The sequence below is a fragment of the Eleutherodactylus coqui genome, chromosome 11, assembly GCF_035609145.1.
Source record: "Eleutherodactylus coqui strain aEleCoq1 chromosome 11, aEleCoq1.hap1, whole genome shotgun sequence".
In the NCBI taxonomy this organism is placed as follows: domain Eukaryota; kingdom Metazoa; phylum Chordata; class Amphibia; order Anura; family Eleutherodactylidae; genus Eleutherodactylus; species Eleutherodactylus coqui.
The window spans coordinates 5,685,777-5,709,402 of NC_089847.1; the positions used below are offsets into that span (position 1 = coordinate 5,685,777).

At 52.3% G+C, this 23,626-nt stretch overlaps 1 protein-coding gene across 1 annotated transcript; it reads left to right on the forward strand.

Annotated features, from left to right (window-relative positions):
• The first annotated feature begins 407 nt into the window (after window positions 1-407).
• Window positions 408-23,419, forward strand: CNOT1 (CCR4-NOT transcription complex subunit 1). Its single transcript, XM_066583106.1, has 49 exons — window positions 408-530; window positions 3,782-4,038; window positions 4,151-4,258; window positions 6,285-6,383; window positions 6,465-6,533; window positions 6,880-6,934; window positions 7,184-7,387; window positions 8,112-8,280; window positions 9,598-9,724; window positions 9,798-9,908; window positions 9,991-10,161; window positions 10,238-10,365; window positions 10,454-10,694; window positions 11,695-11,814; window positions 11,904-12,026; window positions 12,103-12,254; window positions 12,334-12,484; window positions 12,564-12,765; window positions 12,842-12,970; window positions 13,052-13,176; window positions 13,274-13,560; window positions 15,198-15,276; window positions 15,356-15,595; window positions 15,676-15,816; window positions 16,246-16,425; window positions 16,497-16,613; window positions 16,687-16,797; window positions 16,873-16,950; window positions 17,144-17,396; window positions 17,470-17,600; window positions 17,698-17,994; window positions 18,080-18,220; window positions 18,329-18,433; window positions 18,527-18,646; window positions 18,723-18,917; window positions 18,994-19,136; window positions 19,213-19,321; window positions 19,402-19,571; window positions 19,787-20,018; window positions 20,088-20,336; window positions 20,409-20,572; window positions 20,657-20,774; window positions 20,849-20,950; window positions 21,036-21,209; window positions 21,355-21,504; window positions 21,832-22,012; window positions 22,089-22,221; window positions 22,302-22,436; window positions 22,644-23,419. The coding sequence occupies exons 2-49, from the start codon at window positions 3,937-3,939 to the stop codon at window positions 22,720-22,722; spliced, it is 7,200 nt and encodes a 2,399-aa protein (XP_066439203.1). The 5' UTR covers window positions 408-530; window positions 3,782-3,936; the 3' UTR covers window positions 22,723-23,419.
• Window positions 23,420-23,626: the final 207 nt, after the last annotated feature.

Genomic DNA, 23,626 nt, shown 5'->3' on the forward strand with positions numbered 1-23,626 from the left:
GCCTACGACACAGACTGTACCATGTGTGCACGATGAGCGGGTTGGACTGATCAAAGCGGAAGCTTTAGTAACGCGATTACATGCATTTAAAGTCATGTTCCTCTGCCGTGCTGGTTGTGATAGTCCGCGTGTGTCTCCCCCCACCCTGAACAATGGTACAGTCCTGGTAGAAGTTTTACCAAAACACCCTGGAGCCGGCCTGTGATTGGAGGACGCGTCCGTCGAGCTCCGAGGGGTGGAGCCGTATTACCGTTTTCCTCATTGGCCGTTGACATCGGCCTGCCAAGTGCGCGCGCACGTTCTCTTGACGTCTGACGTTTGACGTCTTTGCGTTACCAGACGGCCGCTGATTGGCTGAATAGTCGCAGTTTCCAGGTCGGTGGGCGGGGTTCGGGTGAAATAGGAGCGAGGAGGGGGAGGCGGCCGCGGGAGCGAGCACAGAGCGGCGCCATTTTGTGGATAACGAACGGATACAACCGGAAAGCGGGAAGGGAAAGACGAGACCCGGGCGTTATCGGAGGTCGCTGGCTGTGAGTGGCCGTTCGGCGGTGTGAGCTTGGCCTTGTGAAGGGGCAGTTACCGGGAGCCAAGGGGAGAGTGTTGGCCGTGAGGCCTGCGTGTGACCGGACAACCGGCTCCTCCGTCTTGTCTGTGTGTCTCCTGGGGAAGCTGCAACCGGGCGGCGGGATGGGGGGCCGCGAAGTAGTCCGGCTGAGGAGAGCGAGGAGTGTGGGGGACCGTAAGAAGTGTCATAGGGGCCTAGAGCAGTGGGACCCGGAAGCCCGGTGTGTGCGGGGCTGGAGGCCTGTGGCCCTGGGAGTAGAGGGGCCCCTTGTATCACTGAGGTGTGTGGAGGGGCCCCAGGAGCCGGGGGGGGGGGGGGGGGTGGGATGCCTGTGGCCCTGGAAGCAGAGGGGCCCCTTGTATCACTGTGGTGCGGGGGGCCCGGAGGCCCTGGGAGCAGAGGGGCCCCAGGAGCCGGGGGGGGGGGTGGGATGCCTGTGGCCCTGGAAGCAGAGGGGCCCCTTGTATCACTGTGGTGCGGGGGGCCCGGAGGCCCTGGGAGCAGAGGGGCCCCTTGTATCACTGTGGTGCGGGGGGCCCGGAGGCCTGTGGCCCTGGAAGCAGAGGGGCCCCTTGTATCACTGTGGTGCGGGGGGCCCGGAGGCCTGTGGCCCTGGAAGCGGGGGGGGGCCCGGAGGCCCGCGGCCCTGGAAGCAGAGGGGCCCCTTGTATCACTGTGGTGCGGGGGGCCCGGAGGCCTGTGGCCCTGGAAGCAGAGGGGCCCCTTGTATCACTGTGGTGCGGTGGGCCCGGAGGCCCGTGGCCCTGGAAGCAGAGGGGCCCCTTGTATCACTGTGGTGCGGGGGGCCCGGAGGCCCGTGGCCCTGGAAGCAGAGGGGCCCCTTGTATCACTGTGGTGCGGGGGGCCCGGAGGCCCGTGGCCCTGGAAGCAGAGGGGCCCCTTGTATCACTGTGGTGCGGGGGGCCCAGAGGCCCGCGGCCCTGGAAGCAGAGGGGCCCCTTGTATCACTGTGGTGCGGGGGGGGGGGCCCGGAGGCCCGCGGCCCTGGAAGCAGAGGGGCCCCTTGTATCACTGTGGTGCGGGGGGGGGCCCGGAGGCCCGTGGCCCTGGAAGCAGAGGGGCCCCTTGTATCACTGTGGTGCGGGGGGCCCGGAGGCCTGTGGCCCTGGAAGCAGAGGGGCCCCTTGTATCACTGTGGTGCGGGGGGGCCCGGAGACCCGTGGCCCTGGAAGCAGAGGGGCCCCTTGTATCACTGTGGTGCGGGAGGCCCGTAGCCCTGGAAGCAGAGGGGCCCCTTGTATCACTGTGGTGCGGGGGCCCCTTGTATCACTGTGGTGCGGGGGGCCCGGAGGCCTGTGGCCCTGGAAGCAGAGGGGCCCCTTGTATCACTGTGGTGCAGGGGGCCCAGAGGCCTGTGGCCCTGGGAGCAGAGGGGCCCCTTGTATCACTGTGGTGCGGGGGCCCCTTGTATCACTGTGGTGCGGGGGCCCCTTGTATCACTGTGGTGCGGGGGGCCCCTTGTATCACTGTGGTGCGGGGGGCCCGGAGGCCCTGGGAGCAGAGGGGCCCCTTGTATCACTGTGGTGTGGGGGGCCCCGGAGGCCTGTGGCCCTGGGAGCAGAGGGGCCCCTTGTATCACTGTGGTGTGTGTGTGTGTGTGTGTGTGTGTGTGTATAGGGCCCTGAGGAGCTTCATGTTGGGGGGGGGGGCCTACAGATGGTGCAGCGCCCCCCGGTGTCCCCGTGGTGTGAGCCCTGCTGTTCAGGGTCCGCAGGAAGGTGTCGGGGTGTTACCGGTCGGGGGGCTGCTCCCCCCTCAATGTTTTCTGTCTGCTGGCCCCCTCATTGTATCCGGTCTGCAGGTTTCCATTCACTGACAGCAAGTGGAGTTGTTGTGAAGTCGGTGACTCCTCACTTTGCGGCTCACGGGGGGGGGGTGTTCCTCTTTGATTTCAGCGTGACCCTGAGCTGCGCTGGAGCCGGGATACCAGCGGGGGGCAGCGGTGGGGTGCCGGTCATGTGATGTGCGTGCAGCAGGTGTGAGGCACATGACGTGGCACGTCCCTCGTGAGCACATGTTACCGTGGAGTAACAGCTGTGAGCGACGCCCCCTGCTGGCGGGACAGTTGCTCTGTAACCTGGACCTTGCGGCCGGTCGCACACGACTGGATTCGTATTGCAGGTTCTGCGGTCGCCGACTGTCAGCAGTGAAGTGCGAGCGGCGCCCGGCGTGCGGCTTCAGGGATTTTTCGCACTCGCCGATACGTGTTGCGGATTCCGCAATCGTAAGACAAATCGGTGCTGCTCTATTTTACCGCGGATGTCGGTGGAGGCGTCCGACCTGCAGCCCCCATGTAATTAGCGCTGCGTACGCTCCGCGGTTACCAGCAACGGCGCAGAAAATACAAAGAAACTGTACTGTGCGTGACCGCCGGCCCCCCGCTATACAGTAGAGTGCGGCACGCAGGGGCCACCGCCGGCCCCCCGCTATACAGTAGAGTGCGGCACGCAGGGGCCACCGCCGGCCCCCCGCTATACAGTAGAGTGCGGCACGCAGGGGCCACCGCCGGCATCTGCTGCGGGCCTCCAATATGCAGAGTCCGCTCGGCCCTAACATGCCAGTGACAGCTCAGTGGGGGTCCTGCTGCTGAGCCCCCCACTTATCCAGGGGGCTGCCAGGCTCCCCCGAGCGCTCTGCCCCTCCGGCTGTCGGCTCCTGAAGATGGGAACATAGAGCTCTATAGAAGCTTCCTTGCTCTAGCGGTCGGCGGGGGGCTCAGCAGCCGGACCCCCACTGATCACAACTTTTGAACAGTCGCTCTGGCATGTCAAAGGTTTGTGAGAAGTGCAGTTGCTCTCTAAAAGGGTATTTGGGGTCTTCTCAATTGATGGTCTGGCCTGTCCAGAGTGCTCCGCCGCTCGGACCACTGCCCATCAGGTGACGGGAAAGGTGGGGGTGTCGCTTTGCTGTGCGAGCGCTGCGCTGCCATTCTGTTTCTGGTCTAGGAGCGCATGTCAGTAACCGCCCCTGTGGACGTCCTTCAGGCCGCTCCGGACAACGGGCTGGCCGATCAGCTGATGGGGGGGGGGGGGGGTCCTGAGCGGCGGACCCCTGTCAAGTACTGATGGCCTATCTAGAGGATGTGAGCCTGGAATACCCCTTTAAGTAATCGCTGCGCAGAACAGCGACGTAGCGTCGGAGGGGTGTGACTGTTGGTGCGTCCCTTAGTGCTGATGACCTGCCCTCTCCTTGCAGGTGCCATGTTTCTGACCACTCGGACAGGCTGAGGATCCGGGTCACACAGCTCAATCATTGGCTCATTTAAAGGAATTAACCTGTCTGCAGAGACCAGAGGGGAATAATGGTGATTTTGCGCCGGGCTCGGCCGCCTGCTTCCGCCCCAACCAGCAATGAATCTTGACTCGCTTTCGCTGGCCTTGTCTCAAATCAGCTACCTGGTGGACAACCTAACGAAGAAGAATTACCGTGCCAGCCAGCTGGAAATACAACACGTGAGTACGGGGGCTCTGTGGGGGCGGACGGGCACAGATGTTGGCAGTGATGAGCCTGTAGATGGTGGAGGTTCTTCCTCTGGTAGTCAGCCATGTTTTCTGCCGCCTCTAGATTGTGAATCGGCACGGCCCGGAGGCAGACAGGCACTTGTTACGCTGTCTCTTCTCTCATGTGGATTTTAGTGGCGATGGTAAAAGCAGCGGCAAAGACTTTCATCAGGTAGGTGTTGGGGATGATATACCTGGGGTGATGACTGCTGTGCCGGGGCCCGTATCGTCCGCTCGTCCTGATCACGGGATGATATACCTGGGGGGATGACTGCTGTACAGGGCCCGTATCGTCCGCTCATCCTGATCACGGGATGATATACCTGGGGGGAGGACTGCTGTACGGGGCCCGTATCGTCCACTCGTCCTGATCACGGGATGATATACCTGGGGGGACGACTGCTGTACGGGGCCCGTATCGTCCGCTCGTCCTGATCACGGGATGATATACCTGGGGTGATGACTGCTGTGCGGGGCCCGTATCGTCCGCTCGTCCTGATCACGGGATGATATACCTGGGGGGATGACTGCTGTACAGGGCCCGTATCGTCCGCTCATCCTGATCACGGGATGATATACCTGGGGGGAGGACTGCTGTACGGGGCCCGTATCGTCCACTCGTCCTGATCACGGGATGATATACCTGGGGGGACGACTGCTGTACGGGGCCCGTATCGTCCGCTCGTCCTGATCACGGGATGATATACCTGGGGTGATGACTGCTGTGCGGGGCCCGTATCGTCCGCTCGTCCTGATCACGGGATGATATACCTGGGGTGACGACTGCTGTGCGGGGTCCCGTATCGTCCGCTCGTACTGATCACAGGATGATATACCTGGGGTGACGACTGCTGTACGGGGCCCGTATCGTCCGCTCGTCCTGATCACGGGATGATATACCTGGGGTGACGACTGCTGTGCGGGGTCCCGTATCGTCCGCTCGTCCTGATCACGGGATGATATACCTGGGGTGACGACTGCTGTGCGGGGCCCGTATCGTCCGCTCGTCCTGATCACTGGATGATATACCTGGGGTGACGACTGCTGTACGGGGCCCGTATCGTCCGCTCGTCCTGATCACGGGATGATATACCTGGGGTGATGACTGCTGTGCGGGGCCCGTATCGTCCGCTCGTCCTGATCACGGGATGATATACCTGGGGTGACGACTGCTGTGCGGGGCCCGTATCGTCCGCTCGTCCTGATCACGGGATGATATACCTGGGGTGACGACTGCTGTGCGGGGTCCCGTATCGTCCGCTCGTACTGATCACGGGATGATATACCTGGGGTGACGACTGCTGTACGGGGCCCGTATCGTCCGCTCGTCCTGATCACGGGATGATATACCTGGGGTGACGACTGCTGTACGGGGCCCGTATCGTCCGCTCGTCCTGATCACGGGATGATATACCTGGGGTGATGGCTGATGTGCGGGGCCCGTATCGTCCGCTCGTCCTGATCACGGGATGATATACCTGGGGTGACGGCTGCTGTACGGGGCCCGTATCGTCCGCTCGTACTGATCACAGGATGATATACCTGGGGGGACGACTGCTGTACGGGGCCCGTATCGTCCGCTCGTCCTGATCACGGGATGATATACCTGGGCTGATGACTGCAGTACGGGGTCCCGTATCAGCCGCTCGTCCTGATCACTGGATGATATACCTGGGGTGACGACTGCTGTACGGGGCCCGTATCGTCCGCTCGTCATGATCACGGGATGATATACCTGGGGTGATGGCTGCAGTACGGGGTCCTGTATCATACGCTCGTCCTGATCACGGGATGATATACCTGGGGTGATAACTGCTGTGCGGGGTCCCGTATCATCCGCTCGTCCTGATCACGGGATGATATACCTGGGCTGATGACTGCTGTACGGGGCCCGTATCAGCCACTCGTCCTGATCACGGGATGATATACCTGGGCTGATGACTGCTGTGCGGGGTCCTGTATCATCCGCTCGTCCTGATCACGGGATGATATACCTGGGGTGATAACTGCTGTGCGGGGTCCCGTATCATCCGCTCGTCCTGATCACGGGATGATATACCTGGGCTGATGACTGCTGTACGGGGCCCGTATCGTCCGCTCGTCCTGATCACGGGATGATATACTTGGGGGGATGACTGCTGTACGGGGCCCGTATCATCCGCTCGTCCTGATCACCTCCTCTCTGTATTTGTGTGTAGACTCAGTTTCTGATCCAGGAGTGCGCCTCGCTGATAACCAAACCAAACTTCATCTCCACTCTTGCGTACGCCATTGACAATCCTTTGCACTACCAGAAGGTAAGTGTGAGGTTCTGTTGCTCTCCTACCTTGGAGGACCATAATGGAGGTCCGGAGTCTCACCCGCTGCTTCTCTTGTAGAGCCTGAAGCCTTCTCCTCATCTTTTTACCCAGCTGAGTAAAGTTCTGAAGCTCAGCAAAGTCCAAGAGGTGAGTGCTGCTGTAATCGGTACCTTCCGTAAAGGGGCATTCCCATCTCTGCTCTTCATAGCTATAGTTACCGGCCAGTAACTACGAAAACAGCCGAGTTCTTCAGCGCAGCGCTGTTCCCGTAATTCCTATAGGAGTTAAGGTGGTAGCGCGGCACAGCATGCTATACTGTTTGCTGTAACTTAGATTTACGGTAACGGTGCAGCACGCTTTGCTACGGTGTTTCAGTGCCTTTTCATTCTCTTCAATAAGAGCTGAGTAAATGGCGCTGCCTGAAGCGCCCGGGTGGTTGGAAACGGGGTGGGTGGTGTGGACCGCTCACGGCTAATATGTCATTCCCCTTTAGGTCATTTTCGGCTTGGCTCTTCTCAATTCCTCCAGCTCTGACCTGCGGGGATTTGGTAAGTGTTTCCCCCCCCCCCCCTCTTTTTTTGGCCCAGTCCTCTTGCAGCGCTGGTTATACACCCGTGTCATACCAACATGCAGGTTTTTGCTGTATTTACTGCTGTTTGGCAGAGAATGCCTCCAAAGACCTGTAGGTGTCTGGCTTGAGGTGATTGTGCGCTCCATAGCCGGGAGCGTTCTGTAGGCTCCTGCTCGCCGTACGGCTACTGCAGTCTTCTAATTCGCACGGCTTCTTTTATTTCTAGCTGTGCAGTTTGTGAAGCAGAAGCTCCCAGATCTCCTGCGCTCTTACGTAGACGTGGACGTTAGTGGAAGCCAAGAAGGTGGATTCCAAGACATTGCCATAGAGGTCCTGCACCTCCTCCTCTCCAATCTCCTTTTCGGCCAGAAGGGAGCCTTCGGGGTCGGACAGGAGCAGATTGTAGCTTTCCTCAAAACCCTCCGCAGAGGTACAGTATGTGCCGTGGGGGCTGCTTGTTCCCCTCCGTCGCTTGTCTTAGATTAGGGCAATCAGCTTCCATGGCTTCTTGCCGGTTGAAAGTTTTGTCCAATACCGCACTCTTCCACCTGATCAGCACTGGGAATGGAGAAACACTGCATCGGGTGGGACAGGGGCCAAGGGAGCTGGCCCGATGCCTGACGAGGATCATGTGCGTCTCCTATTAATTGGATGAGGACATGTGCGCTCTACTTGATGGGTGTCAAGTAGTTGTCTTGCCAACTCTTCTACCTGGCACATTGCTTCTCTACACGCAGTGCACAACCTCTTGAGATCAGTGACCTTTGTGGTGGTCTGCAGCGGTGCGTCCTGTACATGACCTGTGCAGTGGTTGTTATACAGTGTCGGCGGCGTTCATCAGTACGCTGTAACCCCTTGATTGTGTGCTGTGTATCTGTAATGCAGGGATCACCTTAAGTCTCTTGCACGTAGGTGGGTATACAGGTGTGCTAACATGTAGTACAAGGCTTCCTGTAGGTTTCCATGTTCTGCTTGGCTTTTTCTTCTTTTTCTCCACTTCTCACTTTTTTTTTTTACTACTTTTGTTTGGTTAGAAAAGCCTGTTGCCATCCCTTTTTTCATGCAGGGAATATTGGGGGTCTGTACCGGGCATAAGACCTTACTGCAGTGATATAATGGTTTGTTTGTAGTCTTACTTCTACTTCGTCTTGCAGATTTCCCCCAGGAGCGCTGTCCGGTGGTGCTTGCACCACTTCTCTACCCTGAAAAACGGGACATCCTGATGGACCGGATTCTTTCTGATTCTGGAGGGATCACTAAAACCATGATGGACAGTTCCCTGGCAGACTTCATGCAGGAGGTGGGCTACAGCTTCTGTGCCAGGTGAGATTGGAGGAGCGCTGCTAATGACCTCACGCATTGTCTGCTCTTCTATATGTACACTCATGGTGGTCCCAATCGTCTCAGAGCTGTCCTCACTAAGCCGGGTGATACACAAACATGTCAAATGCATAACATACAGCACCCTAATAGTAAGCTGTAAAGCAGGCAGTTTGATAGCATAGTGGCCTAGGTCAGTGAAGCCGTTGTCTGTATTGGTGATCTGTAGTAGTAAAATACAGGATGAGCAAGACTGCCAATGTCTGTACTTGTAGGGGTGAATGTATAGGCGATTTTTGGGACTTTACTATTGTGACTCCTCCTTAGGATAGGCCATCAGTAATTGATGTCTGGGGTCCGCTGCTCAGGATCCCTACTGATGAGCAGTTTGCTGAGCTGCTGTTATGTTAGTATAGCCATAGCTAGAAGCAGACGTTGCAGTGGACCACTTGGTATTGCAGTGAATTCAATGGTGCTGTAAGTTACTGCAGTGTATGGAGGCTTCTCCTTACTGACAGCATGCCTGACAAACAGCTGATCAGTGGGGGAGGCTGCACAGCGGACTGTCAATCACTGAATGTTGACCTATTCTGGTAGGTCCCCAAAAATAAACTGTCTTGCAAAGGGGCCACAACTGACTAATTCTTCAAACCATTCTCCGTTCACTAATATAACAAATGGGCATAAACTCGCTGCTCTGGATCTTCCTTCTGGCTTCACATTTACAGGACCTCACAGCGCTCAATCGCTGAGCTTGTTAATGGCTGCAGTGCCTGCGACGTCTCCTAAACTGTTGGGACTGCAGGCTGTAAACACAGGAGCAGAGAGATGGGAGTATGTCTTATGTTAGTACACGGAGAAGGGGTTTAACAGAAACGACAACTCGGACAACCCCTTTAAGTTGGTACAAATGGTTTGTCTTGCACTCCACATCAAATCCAGAGATCCTGGACCTGCAGCCTTTCCTCCCCAAATCTACCAGACCAGTTAGCCCTGCAATAGAATCAGAAGTTGGTAGAATCAGGTTTATGATTGTGGGACCTTCGAGTGACAGATGGATCCAGTCTCAATTGGCTTGCGCAAAAAAATTGGTTGGGGTGTGCAGTATTTATTCCTCCTGTGTCTGCTGCTAATTGGGGAGAACCTGGGAGCTGCCATGCAGCTAAGTGAGAACTCTGGTCACAATACAGGTAAGGCTTCTGTCATAGTTTGCATTCTGTTCTTGGCACGTTCCTGGTGATGAGCCGTTCACAGGATCTGTGGGGAATGGCCGGCTTTTAGTGGACCGATTACCTAATCTGCTCTTTCGTTTCATTTTAGTGTGGAGGAATGTCGCAATATCATTGTACAGTTTGGTGTCCGAGAAGTAACTGCTGTGCAGGTCGCTCGGGTGCTGGGAATGATGGCCCGAACACATTCAGGGCTGACGGATGGCATCTCCCTGCAGGTGAGGGTCCATAGTCCCTGTGATGGGGGGCTTGGGTGTTCACTATCGCTTCTGACCTCTCTGTATTTTCCAGTCTATTTCGTCTCCGGGCGGTGGAATCTGGAGTGATGGGAAAGACAAGAATGACAGTGTGCAGGCCCACACCTGGAACGTGGAGGTCTTTATAGATGTGGTGAAGGATCTGGTGAGTAATTCGGTGCAGCATAGTGGAAGGTGAATGCGAGTCTTTCATCCAGACACCACTTCATGGGTGTTCGTTCTTGCAGAATCCAAGCTTGAACTTCAAAGATGTCATATATGAGCTGGATAATCCAATGTTCCTAATCCGCGACAGTAAAGGCCTTCAGACAGTGGTGTACGGCATCCAGCGGGGTCTGGGTATAGACGTGTTCCCTGTTGATTTGATCTACAGAGCTTGGAAGCATGCAGAGGGCCAGGTAGGTGAGGGCTCTGCTGGCAAGAGGCTGGGTGCGTCTCCATCACTGTTTGATGTCTCACTTTGATTTCTCTCAGCTCTCCTTCATCCAATATTCCCTGATGAACCCTGATATATTCTGCTTTGCCGATTACCCCTGTCACGCTGTGGCCACTGATATCCTAAAGGCTCCCCCCGAGGATGACAATCGTGAGATAGCAACATGGTGAGATAGTATTACAATCAGTGACTTGGGGAGGGGTTGGTAGTTTTTTTTGTTTTTTTTTTAATGTGAATGATTCGGTTCCTCTTAGGAAAAGTCTGGAGCTCATAGAGTCCCTGCTTCGGCTGGCTGAGGTGGGACTGTATGAGCAAGTCAAGCAGCTCTTCAGCTATCCTATCAAGCACTGTCCCGATATGCTGGTGCTGGCGTTGCTGCAGATCAACCCCTCGTGGAACACCCTCCGCCACGAGCTCATCTCCACACTGATGCCAATATTTCTTGGTAACCATCCCAACTCTGCCATCATTTTGCACTATGCATGGCACGGTCAGGTGAGTGGTCTGCATTTCAGCTTCTGGTCAGGGTTTGCATTGCTTTCTTGTCATTTGAGGGGAATTGGGATGTTGATGAAGTGTAGGCTTCCGTCGTACCTGCACTGTCAGCCAACATCAGGATAAGCTGTCGTGTGTACATGAGGGACAAAGGTACATTTTACACTGGTGAATGTAACGCTAGAAACTGCAGATTTTGGCCCAAAATCACCCCGTGTCCTCAATGGATACTGAGGGAGAAATCGCTCGCCTGCCAGTCACTTGGTTTATAATGGAACTTAAAAACCAAGCAACTGTTGGGCCGTGTAAACGGGAGCTGCTCCGGCTTTAAGTTAATCCTATTTACTGTGAATGGAGGCAGGTTGGCTGGAGCAATCTCTGGTCACTCAGACTCCATTGAACATCTGCTTCTGTGTAAAGCATAGGAGCGATCGTCCGCGGGATGGGTGTCGGACACTTATGCGCGCCCAACAGTCATCCCCTGTAAAGGTACATTAACTTACTATCTGGCCGGTATGACTTTTTTTCCCCCTCCCCTCTGAGCTCCATTTTCAGGATGTGTGATGTCTGTTTATTCCACCGAAGAAGACTACTGCTCCATAATGGCCTATGGGGGCTTTCGGGGAAAAGATTATTATTTTTTTTCCTTTCATAGGGGGTGTGTGTTACATTGCTAGCACTAGACCTGCTTAGTTTTGATGTATACTGTAGCGGTAGGCAGAATGCAATTGTTATGGTCCTCTATACATCTGGTATATCCTGTTCAACCCTTTTTTTAAAAGGAGCCTTATGGTGCTGTTAAAGGAGATAATGTGTGATTTTTAAACATTTTTTTTTTTGTTTTGTTTTTTTTTAAATTGTCCCCCTGTCACTCTTCCTAATAGTACTATAACTTAGTTAATGATGTAGTAGGCATGTGACGTATTCCCTTTAAAATCTGGGCAGCGGCACAGAAGAGCTGCCCCTGGGCAAACATTTATAGTCTTTGTCCTTTCTGCAGGGCCAGTCTCCCTCTATCCGGCAGCTGATCATGCATGCCATGGCAGAGTGGTACATGCGTGGCGAGCAGTATGACCAGGCTCGGCTTTCTCGTATACTTGATGTGGCCCAGGACTTAAAGGTGAGTTGTGGGTAATGTTTGTAGGTGTGGATTGAGGCAGCTGTGGCTAGTAAAATGGTGACTTGGGCTCCTTTTTCCTTTTTGTCCAGGCCTTGTCGATGCTGCTGAATGCTACTCCATTTGCCTTTGTAATTGACCTTGCTGCACTCGCCTCCCGACGGGAATACCTCAAACTGGACAAATGGTTGACTGACAAGATCCGGGAGCATGGGGTAATGTTCTGATCACCTCTGGTGTTCTTAAGCTTCTCTGTATGACATGAGGTTTCATTCTTCTGCTTGTTTTCAGGAGCCTTTTGTCCAGGCCTGCATGACGTTCCTCAAACGACGCTGTCCTTCCATACTCGGTGGCATTGCTCCAGAGAAAGACCAACCGAAAAGCGCCCAACTTCCACCAGAAACCCTGGCAACCATGCTGGCGTGTCTGCAGGCCTGTGCTGGGTAAGTCCACACCTATGTAGTTGGGTTACCCAATGTGTGATGTACTTGGAGCAGTGACTGTAAATCTGTCCTCTTGCAGGAGTGTGTCACAAGAGCTGTCTGAAACTATTCTTACCATGGTTGCCAACTGTAGTAACGTGGTGAACAAGGCTCGTCAACCGCCTCCTGGGGTGATGCCGAAAGGTCGTCCACCCAGCACCAGCAGCTTGGATGCCATTTCTCCAGTACAGGTACTCTACAGCTGTCAGTATTCTGCAAATCTCTACTCTTCAGGGGAGATATTTGTGAATAACTGATTTATATTTCTAGATTGATCCGCTCGCTGCCATGGCCTCTCTCGGCATTGGTGGTTCTGCAGCCCCCCACACCCAAAGTTTGCCTGCTTTTCCACCCAGTCTGGGCTCTGCCTTTAGCACCCCACAGTCACCAGCAAAGGCATTTCCACCGCTGACCACTCCGAACCAACCCACGGCATTCAGTGGCCTCGGAGGCCTCTCCTCTCAACTACCAGGTATTGTGCCCACCTGTCCCTTACACCACATATGTGGGACTTGACTGTGTGAACTGTAATAGTCTCGTTGTTTTAGGTGGGCTCGGCACAGGCAGTCTTTCTGGAATGGGTACGGGCGGCTTGGGGCTTCCTGCTGTGAATAATGACCCGTTTGGACAGAGAAAGCTCAGCACTTCTGGACTCAATCAGCCGACATTTCAGCAGAGTAAGTACTGTCCTGCACCTCTGCTGTATACAGTGAGCTGCTAGGTAATGGCCACTTACCTCTACGCCTTCCCTCCTGCAGCTGACCTGTCTCAGGTGTGGCCGGAGGCAAACCAGCACTTTACTAAAGAGATTGACGATGAAGCAAATAGCTACTTTCAACGGATTTACAACCAACCGCCGCACCCAACCATGTCTGTGGATGAGGTACATCTGCAGTTCACTTCCATGATGGATGGCCAGACTACGTATAAAGGCTTTTACATGAAGCCGCTCAACTTCTGATCACTTCATCTGCTTTCAGGTGCTGGAAATGCTGCAGAGGTTCAAAGACTCCAATATCAAGCGGGAGCGAGAAGTCTTTAATTGCATGCTCAGGAACCTGTTTGAAGAATATCGCTTCTTTCCCCAGTACCCGGACAAGGAGCTTCATATAACCGCCTGCTTGTTTGGTGGAATAATTGAAAAGGGACTGGTCACGTACATGGCTCTGGGGCTGGCACTGCGCTATGTACTAGAAGCTCTCCGCAAACCTTATGGATCCAAAATGTACTTCTTTGGCATCGCTGCACTAGATAGGTTTAAAAACAGGCAAGTCACTGGAGTGTAATACTATAGCGGTGGTCATCTCAAACGGCAGCTGCTTGTATCTGAATTTGTATGTTACACAGCACTTGCCACTTCAGGGCCAGAGATTTTTATGTTTGGAACTTTTTTTTTTTTGTCACCACCAAGAGCCATAACTCTTTAACTTTTCCATTGACCTAGCCATTTGAGGTCTTGTTTTTCCCTTAACTGGTACTATTTAATATATATTTTTTTTTACCGGGTGCGCTGTAGTTTTGATAACATTTTGGGAAACTTGTGACTTTTGATCACTTTCCTCTCATTCAAGTTTTTGGGAAGCCTGGATTCAAAAAATGTAATTTTTTTTTCTTTACGCAGCCTGCATCATGTGGGATAAATTGTGCTATTTTTATAATTCAGGCTTTTACATGCCCAGCGATACCAAATGTGGGTTTTTATTGGAAAGGATTTATTTATTTTTAATAACTGCTGAAAGGCTTTAAGTAGTTTTATACTTTTATCCCCACAGGGGATCAGTATTAGAGTATATAGGTTTTTTTTTTTTTTTTTTGCCTTTCCTGTCCTGCCACGAACAGGCCTGGATAGAAATCATCTGTGTGGTAGGCCCTGGGCTGCAATGCTAGCCCATCGGAACCCCTAGATCATACTGTGGGGTGGCAATCTGGGCAGAACGGGGCGTCCCATCCCCCTTCCGCTGACTGTTTAGACATGCAGTCAGCTTTGACCGCTGCATTCAAACTTTGATCATGGCAGTTGTCGGCTCTCAGAAACTGATGATGGCCACTAGATATGCTTAAAGGCCTTTTTACATCAGATGAGTGTCGGGCAAACTACGCCGGACACTCATCACCCATGTAGACTCACAGCGCGGTTAGCAAGGAGGTGGGGTGGCTGGAAAAGAGTTCTCTCCCCCCTCCATTCACTGTTAGCAGCAGCCATTCAGTACTGAATGGCTGCTGTTTACACTGAACGGTCGTCGTTCAGGATTTTAAGCTATTAACTATTCTTGTTCAGTCATTCAGTTTCAGCAAGCTTTTACACGGGACAACTATATATTATAACTGCTGGAGCGCGGGGTTTTGAACGACCAGAACAATAATCGTCCCATGTAAAGGGCCATTAGCTGTTTGTATGTTGTGGGATAAGTGTTGTGTATGTCTGCATTCTTGTATAAGTAGATCAGTAAGTATATGGCCACTTTTTTTTTTTTTTTGCCACCAGGCATGGAGCCGACTCCATACACATTTTAGAACCGCATGACACTTATAGTGGTTCGGCGATCAAGTTCCATTGAGCGCCAGTCATATCACTGATCAGAATGAAGCTCGCCTCTAGAATATAACATCTATGTAGTCATTGGCTTGGATGAGAGTAATAACCTTTCCAGTATGGTGCAGTCTGATACATGTAGCACTAAGTGTTGGACAGCAGATTAATCTTTGTGGTTGTGGCTTTACATCTGCAGATAATTGTCTTGCCGATGGTCTGGGGATTCGGGCCGGATCAGTTGTAGTTACTTGAGGTGTTGTGTGTCTGTCGCCGGATGTATGACTGGGGAGCGGTGTATGGTTGTATCTACGGTATGTACACAGGGGCTGTATGTAATCTTCTCACGTTCCTAACTTGTTCTGCGATTTCAGATTGAAAGATTACCCCCAGTATTGTCAGCACTTGGCTTCAATTAGTCACTTTATCCAGTTCCCTCATCACCTGCAGGAGGTAAGTGGTCTCCCTCGCCCACCTGTCCTTCTACTGCTTTTTCTTTGTAGAGTGTTTCCTGACCCTCGTTCTTCCTCAGTACATAGAGTACGGTCAGCAGTCCCGGGATCCTCCAGTGAAGATGCAGGGTTCAATCACCACCCCTGGAAGCATTGCACTTTCCCAGGCCCAGGCACAAGCTCAGGCCCAGGTCCCAGCCAAAGCTCCTCTTCCCGGTCCGGTGAGCACAAACGCAGTTACCACCTCTACCGCCACAACCTCAGCCAAAACTATCACCATCACTAGACCCACTGGGGTCAGCTTCAAGAAGGATGTACCGGTAAGATATCACTAGATACTAGGTTAATGGCATCTGTGGTGGCACGTTATCTGATATCTAACTTACTACTCTTAAACCAGCCGTCCATCAACACTACCAACATAGACACTCTGCTTGTGGCCACGGACCAGACGGAGAGAATCGTGGAACCGCCAGAGAATGTGCAAGAGAAGATAGCCTTCATCTTCAATAACCTGTCCCAGTCCAACATGACACAGAAGGTAAGAGCGTGGAGACTGTGCGCTAGTGAATGGGCTCTTATCTCTGTATAGAGCCGCGCGTCGGTACAGACTTCACATCAGTTTCTCTGCTCTTTTTTTAAAATGACCCTCCGGGCCTGGACAACAGATGGCAAACCCTTCTCTGACTACCTGTGATTATACTGTAAACTAGTATCCATTTGTAGTCTTAGGCCGGGCTCCCACAAACAAGTAGGAGTCCGCAGCGGAAGGCCTGCGATACATAGAAAGTAATCGCAAATGATCATGGATGCAATCTGTTTTCCTCATGGATGTACGCATACGCACAGCATAACGTCCGTGTGGTAGAAAGCTCCGGGGAGAGTAATCATTGTTGGCATTCATCTTTATGAACAGGTGCTAAGTGCTTCATATATTGGGTTCGACTTTTTAATTTCTATTATGTGACAGGTGGAAGAGCTGAAGGAGACGGTGAAAGATGAATTCATGCCTTGGGTGTCTCAGTATTTGGTAATGAAGAGGGTCAGCATTGAGCTAAACTTTCACAGCTTATACTCTAACTTCCTGGATGCTCTGAAAAACCTGGAATTCAACAAAATGGTTCTGGCTGAGACCTACAGAAATATTAAGGTAAGTAATCTCCCTCCACATCACCAGTACAGATGTCCTTCATGTCAGCTGATTGCACTTGTCCCCTCCAGGTGCTTCTGACATCTGACAAAGCTGCTGCCAACTTCTCTGACCGCTCGCTGCTGAAGAACTTGGGTCACTGGCTGGGAATGATCACGTTAGCAAAGAACAAGCCCATCCTGCACACGGTTAGTAGAATGGGGTCTGTTCGCTATCTGTTCTGCATCTTGTTGGCCATTTCTAAGTGTCATTTTCCTGCAGGACCTGGATGTGAAGTCCTTGCTGCTGGAAGCCTATGTGAAAGGACAGCAGGAGCTTCTCTATGTTGTGCCTTTTGTTGCCAAAGTCTTAGAGTCCAGTGTGAGGAGTGTGGTGAGTGACTGTCCGGGTCTGGTGCTGCACATTGAACCTTTCTTTCGTGCTCCTCACTAGATTATTTGCTTGCAGGTTTTCCGACCCCCAAATCCATGGACTATGGCTATTATGAATGTACTGGCAGAACTTCATCAAGAACACGACTTAAAGGTGAGTTACAACAGGACGTCCATCTTGAAGCCATCGGTTCAGTGGGGGTTGAGACCTGTGACTGCACATTCATCTTGAGCCGTCGGTTCATTGGAGGTTAGGCCTTGCCGCAGGATGTCAGTCTTTAGCCATTGGTGTGGCAGAGGTTGAGCTTTGCAGCAGGATTTCTGTTAAATAACTTTCCTCTTTTTAGTTGAATCTCAAGTTTGAGATTGAAGTTCTTTGTAAGAACCTGGCCATAGACATTAATGACCTGAAACCCGGCAGCCTATTGAAGGACAAGGATCGTCTTAAATCGCTGGATGAGCAACTTTCTGCCCCAAAGAAAGATGTTAAACAGCAAGAGGAGCTGCCGCCGATCACCAATGCCAATGAATATGCTATCCGCACAGCTGGGAAGCTTTGGGCCTCGGTGGAGAAGCAGGAGTCTGATGCAGTCTTCACGGGTAAGAATTGTCTGCTCCATTGGTCGGTGTCTTCTCTGTGGATGGTTTGCAACTTATTTCTTTGTCTTTAAAGCAACAGCCACAGCGCCCCCGCCCAGTGCCACATGCACGGCCACTGCACCGCCTCAGCCGCAGTACAGCTACCATGATATCCACGTTTATTCGCTTGCGGGCCTTTCGCCTCACATCACTCTTAATCCCACAGTAAGTGCACAGTGTCACCAGCCTGGCTTCTCCCTTCCTGTGTTTTTTTTCAGTAACCATCTTCTGAGTTTCTTCTTTATTTTATTTTTGTCCTCAGATTCCTCTCTTCCAAGCCCATCCGCAGCTGAAGCAGTGCGTGCGCCAGGCTATAGAGCGTGCAGTGCAGGAGCTGGTGCACCCAGTGGTAGACAGATCCATCAAGATTGCAATGACCACTTGTGAGCAGATTGTGCGGAAGGATTTTGCATTGGATTCCGAAGAGTCTCGGATGAGGGTGGCTGCTCACCACATGATGCGCAATCTTACTGCTGGCATGGCCATGATCACCTGCAGGGAGCCTTTACTCATGAGCATCGCTACCAATCTCAAGAACAGCTTTGCCACAGCTATGCGGGTATCTCGGCTTATAAATACGGATCTGTTCAGGTGTGACTGTCTGCAACTCTTCATCATTCATGACCTGAGGTTGTTTTCTGCAGGCGGCATCCCCTCAGCAGCGGGAGATGATGGAGCAGGCGGCTGCTCAGCTCGCCCAGGATAATTGCGAACTGGCCTGCTGCTTTATTCAGAAGACGGCGGTGGAGAAGGCTGGGCCAGAAATGGACAAAAGACTTGCCACAGTATGTCGCCTTGCCTTCGGCCCTCGTGGTTATCTTTGAATCTGATATTAAATGGTTTGGCTCTACTGGCAGTAGTGTCTTGCTTATTGTTTCACTCTTGCTGCACAGGAGTTTGAGTTGAGGAAGCATGCCAGACAGGAAGGCCGCCGCTACTGTGACCCTGTTGTTCTGACTTATCAAGCAGAGCGTATGCCAGAACAGATCCGCTTGAAGGTAACATGTCCATAATAGTGCAGAATGTGATCCAAACACAATATGATTTTCTGTCAGCGACTAGAGCCCTTCTGACTTATTCTTCCCTTGCAGGTCGGAGGTGTGGATCCCAAACAGCTGGCTGTTTATGAGGAGTTTGCACGTAACGTTCCTGGCTTCCTCCCCACCAATGATCTGACCCAGCCCACAGGATTCTTGGCTCAGCCCATGAAGGTAAGTGCAGTGACTGGGTCATTTATGAAGCTTGTTCTGCATTTCGTCTAGTATTAAACATCCATCTCTCTTACAGCAACAAGCCTGGGCCACTGACGACGTTGCTCAGATCTACGATAAGTGCATAACTGAACTGGAACAACATCTGCATGCAATCCCTCCTGCTCTGGCCATGAACCCCCAGACACAGGCTCTGCGCAGTTTACTGGAAGCCGTGGCCCTTGCTAGAAATTCTAGAGATGCCATTGCTGCATTAGGTCTGCTGCAGAAGGTGAGATTTGCCACTGGAGCCCCTTATAGCCTCATTGCTGAGCAGCAAGTCATGATCTGTCATGTATTCTATGCAGGCTGTAGAGGGGCTTCTGGACGCCACAAGTGGAGCAGATGCCGACCTTCTCCTCCGATATCGAGAGTGTCATCTGCTTGTTCTGAAGGCTCTTCAGGATGGACGTGCTTATGGCTCTCCTTGGTGCAATAAGCAAATCACTAGGTAAGCAGCAGACTTTGTTGCTGGATGTGTCATGGGAAGGGTCTAGTATAAATATTCACATCTGTCCTTGTGGCAGGTGTCTAATTGAGTGCCGGGACGAATACAAATACAACGTGGAGGCTGTGGAGTTGCTGATCCGGAATCATCTGGTGAACATGCAGCAGTACGACGTTCACTTGGCTCAGGTAACGCCTTAAGCTGCACCCATATTTCTTATTTGCACCTTAATGTCTTGTTCTCCTGACTAAACTCATTCTTTGTCCAGTCCATGGAGAACGGGCTAAATTACATGGCTGTAGCCTTTGCCATGCAGCTGGTGAAGATCTTGTTGGTGGATGAGCGCAGTGTGAGCCACGTGACGGAAGCAGAATTTTTCCACACGATAGAGACCCTGATGCGCATCAATGCCCACTCCAGAGGCAACGCTCCTGAAGGGTGAGTACTGGGTGAGATGACCTTACACTTGACTTTGCACCATTTTTTAAACCTGTGTTCTGTGTTGGATGGAGGTTACGCTGTGGTGCTACAGCAAATGTGCTGCTCATTATCACTTGTGCTGCTCATGTGCAGCGTGTGCTGAGGGGCTCTACAGAATTTGGGGTCCCCAGGATTGTTGATGTCTCAGTATTTACGTTTCTGCTTTGCTACAGGCTTCCCCAGCTGATGGATGTCTTGCGCTCTAACTTTGAAGCGATGATTGAGAGGGCGCAGGGTGGGCCTAACTTCATGATGCATTCTGGCATCTCCCAAGCTTCAGAGTATGATGATCCTCCAGGCCTGCGAGAGAAGGCAGAATACCTCTTGAGAGAGTGGGTGAACCTGTACCACTCTGCCGCTGCTGGACGGGACAGCACCAAAGCCTTCTCTGCATTCGTTGGGCAGGTGAGTGTGTGCAAGTCATTCTAGGGACTGGTGGAGTCTGCTCTGTGATGACACAAGCTCTTCCATCAGATGCATCAGCAGGGGATCCTCAAGACCGATGACCTGATCACCCGCTTCTTCCGGCTGTGCACAGAGATGTGTGTGGAGATCAGTTACAGAGCGCAGGCTGAGCAGCAGCACAACCCGGCCGCCAACCCCACCATGATCCGAGCGAAGTGCTACCATAACCTGGATGCTTTTGTGAGGCTGATCGCTCTTCTGGTTAAGCATTCCGGAGAGGCCACCAATACAGTGACCAAGATCAATCTTCTCAATAAAGTGAGTGTCCCTGCTTGGTTGAGGGTTGGGGATCTGCTGTGTCTGTTCTGACTTCTCTTGTGTTGCCTGCAGGTACTGGGTATTGTTGTGGGGGTACTGCTCCAGGACCATGAGGTGAGGCAGAGTGAGTTCCAGCAGTTGCCGTATCATCGGATCTTCATTATGTTGCTACTTGAGCTAAATGCTCCAGAGCACGTGCTCGAGACCATCAACTTCCAGACTCTCACAGCTTTCTGGTACGTCTCTGCCCCTGGAGAAAGCTGCACACCGTGTGAACTCGTCGTCCCAGCTTAATTTTTTTTTTTTCATTTTATTTCCAGCAATACCTTTCACATCCTCCGACCAACTAAAGCTGCGGGCTTTGTCTATGCCTGGCTGGAGCTGATTTCCCATCGAATCTTCATTGCTCGAATGTTGGCGCACACCCCTCAGCAGAAGGTTAGTCTTGCCTCTACAGGACCTCAGAGTCCCCAGTTTTGGAATTGTCGATTTCACCTCCGTTATGTCCGCAGGGGTGGCCCATGTACGCTCAGCTGCTGATCGACCTCTTCAAGTATTTGGCTCCGTTCCTCAGAAACGTTGAACTCACCAAACCTATGCAAATTCTCTACAAGGTGAGTTGTGTGGCCCAGGAATTGTGCCGCTGTGGACTTTTGTGTGACCTGAAGGGGCTCACCTGTGGGTTCTTGTTAATTTTAGGGCACTCTGCGGGTTCTGCTTGTGCTGTTGCATGACTTCCCCGAGTTCCTCTGTGACTACCACTATGGCTTCTGTGACGTCATCCCACCCAATTGCATCCAGCTGAGGAACCTGATCCTGAGTGCCTTCCCACGCAACATGAGGCTTCCAGACCCCTTCACTCCCAACCTCAAGGTACCAATAATGAGACCACCACTTTTAAATGTGGACTGGCTGCTGGCTGCGCTGTTCTTCTATGAGCAGCATGTAGTGCAGTAGCAGGTCATATCGTCTACACAAATGATGGCAGACAGTGGATAACGTGGCTTTCCTCTTGTAGGTTGACATGCTGAGTGAGATTAACATTGCTCCCAGGATTCTCACTAACTTCACTGGAGTGATGCCCCCACAGTTCAAAAAAGACCTGGACTCATACCTGAAGACTCGCTCACCTGTCACCTTCCTGTCCGAACTCCGCAGCAACCTACAGGTCTGTTCCTTCCCGCTGGCTTGGATGTAAAAATGTGAAATCTTTTTATATGGCTGAGAGCGAGTTGCGCCCAAGATTCTCAGGTGTAAGTCTCATCACACAGCACATGAACACCCCATGTGTGTACTGTGTGATCGGCAGTTGACTGCACATCGTAAGACCTATTCTTGTGAGATTGGCCTATCTTGCAGCACCGTTGCGAGAGAAGTTGGCCATGTAAATACCCATTGCAAATAATGGGTTCTATTTTTGTGCAAGTCTTACGTGAACTTGCATGGGAATATCAGTTGTGTAACTACAGCCTTAACACTGTCCCTTCCACTGCAGGTCTCTAACGAGCCTGGAAACCGCTACAGCATCCAGCTGATCAATGCGCTGGTCCTTTATGTCGGGACTCAGGCAATCGCGCACATTCATAACAAGGGCAGCACGCCTTCCATGAGCACCATTACACACTCGGCCCATATGGACATCTTCCAGAACCTGGCAGTGGACCTGGACACTGAAGGTGAGATTTCGGATCCTGCACTTGCTGTCATCCTCTTCCTGCTGCGGACACTTACAACCTTTCTCTTCCTCTACAGGTCGCTACCTCTTCCTAAACGCCATTGCCAACCAGCTGCGCTACCCCAACAGCCACACACACTACTTCAGCTGCACTATGCTGTACCTCTTTGCTGAGGCCAACACAGAGGCCATACAGGAGCAGATCACCCGGTGAGCACCTATCTATGGTCAGTGTCTGACCCGCAGCAGCAGGACTTGGGAGTAGTCGCTCACCCGCTGTTTTCTTGTAGGGTCCTGCTGGAGCGATTGATTGTGAACCGACCTCATCCCTGGGGGCTCCTCATCACCTTCATCGAGCTGATTAAAAACCCTGCCTTTAAGTTCTGGAACCACGACTTTGTGCACTGTGCTCCAGAGATTGAGAAGTAAGTGCTAGTCCTGCGTAACTGAGGTGCAGTTCTGAACAATATGGAAGTGGAAACGTGCGTTTCCTTTTCTGCTGCAGAGACCTTTGCTGCACTTGTGCAGAGTTGGTGTTCTGCGCTCTCCACCTCGCTGTGTATTACGTCTTGGCTGATGGTGGCCACTTTATATAAATGGGAGACCTAAGATGCCTCTTCTCTTGTCCACAGGTTGTTCCAGTCAGTGGCACAGTGCTGCATGGGTCAGAAGCAGGCTCAGCAGGTCATGGAGGGTACTGGTGCCAGCTAGATGACCACTGCACCCTCCATGGACTGGACAGATGACCATAAGTCTGCAATGTGAAGAATCCTCTTTTATTATTTTTCCGCCCACCAGTTGAGCTGAGTCTGACGTCTCCTCCCGGTCACAAGAATCAAGCGCCAACGTCTCCTCCTGGTCACAAGAGTTGCGCCGACGTCTGGGAGGATTTTTTTTTTAATTTTAATTTTTTCTTTTGGCCAAACAAAGGATGTTGTGAATATAGAAATTTTTTTTCTTGTTCTGTAAATACGGATCTGAGAACACGAAGCCTTGGAGTCTCGGTTTGTCCGATTGTTGGGGGCACGGAGTTAACCACTTCTTTCCCAGTGTATTGTTTGGCAGCAAATGGACTGACTGCAGGGGAGGGGCAGGAGCACTTGTGCGGAGCTGGCGGCGGGGACAGGGCTTGCTGTGATGCTGCGCAGGAAACCAGACGTTGGCGCTTGTAAAGAGAGAAGCGACACTATTTTCTGAGACTTGGGGTTTGGTTGGTCTCCCAGCAGCCGGCCCGCGGTTTGTACAGAGCCCCCCTCCCACCCACGCACCCCTTCCTGGACCAATACAGGCCATTTTGTAGAATTTTGAATGTTTTGTAAATGTATTGGTCCTGTGTTGTATTTTGTAGCTTTCAGTTCTCACTTGTATGTATGGATTCTGTAGTTACACATTAAAGTTATGACCTGCAGCTCCGATGTCTCATCTCTTCACCCAGTCATCATCCTTGTACATGTCCTCAGGATTCAGTGTGGTTTCATCTCGCCTTCTGATGATTTGGAGGTTCTCTTGGTGTTGGGTTAGGTTTGCACCATACTTGATGTGTCAGATTTTTATTATCTTGATGCAAAGTGGTGACGCCACTGTGATCCTTAGTGGTCAGTGGTGGAATTGCACC

What these genes read in the sequence shown, in the direction of transcription:
- CNOT1 (XM_066583106.1), top strand. Translation starts at nt 3,937, where the DNA reads ATGAATCTTGACTCGCTTTCGCTGGCCTTGTCTCAAATCAGCTACCTG. An exon ending in CAACCATGTCTGTGGATGAG is followed by an intron (nt 13,177 to 13,273) that starts GTACATCTGCAG and finishes ATCTGCTTTCAG; the next exon opens with GTGCTGGAAATGCTGCAGAG. An exon ending in GTCTGATGCAGTCTTCACGG is followed by an intron (nt 17,397 to 17,469) that starts GTAAGAATTGTC and finishes TTGTCTTTAAAG; the next exon opens with CAACAGCCACAGCGCCCCCG.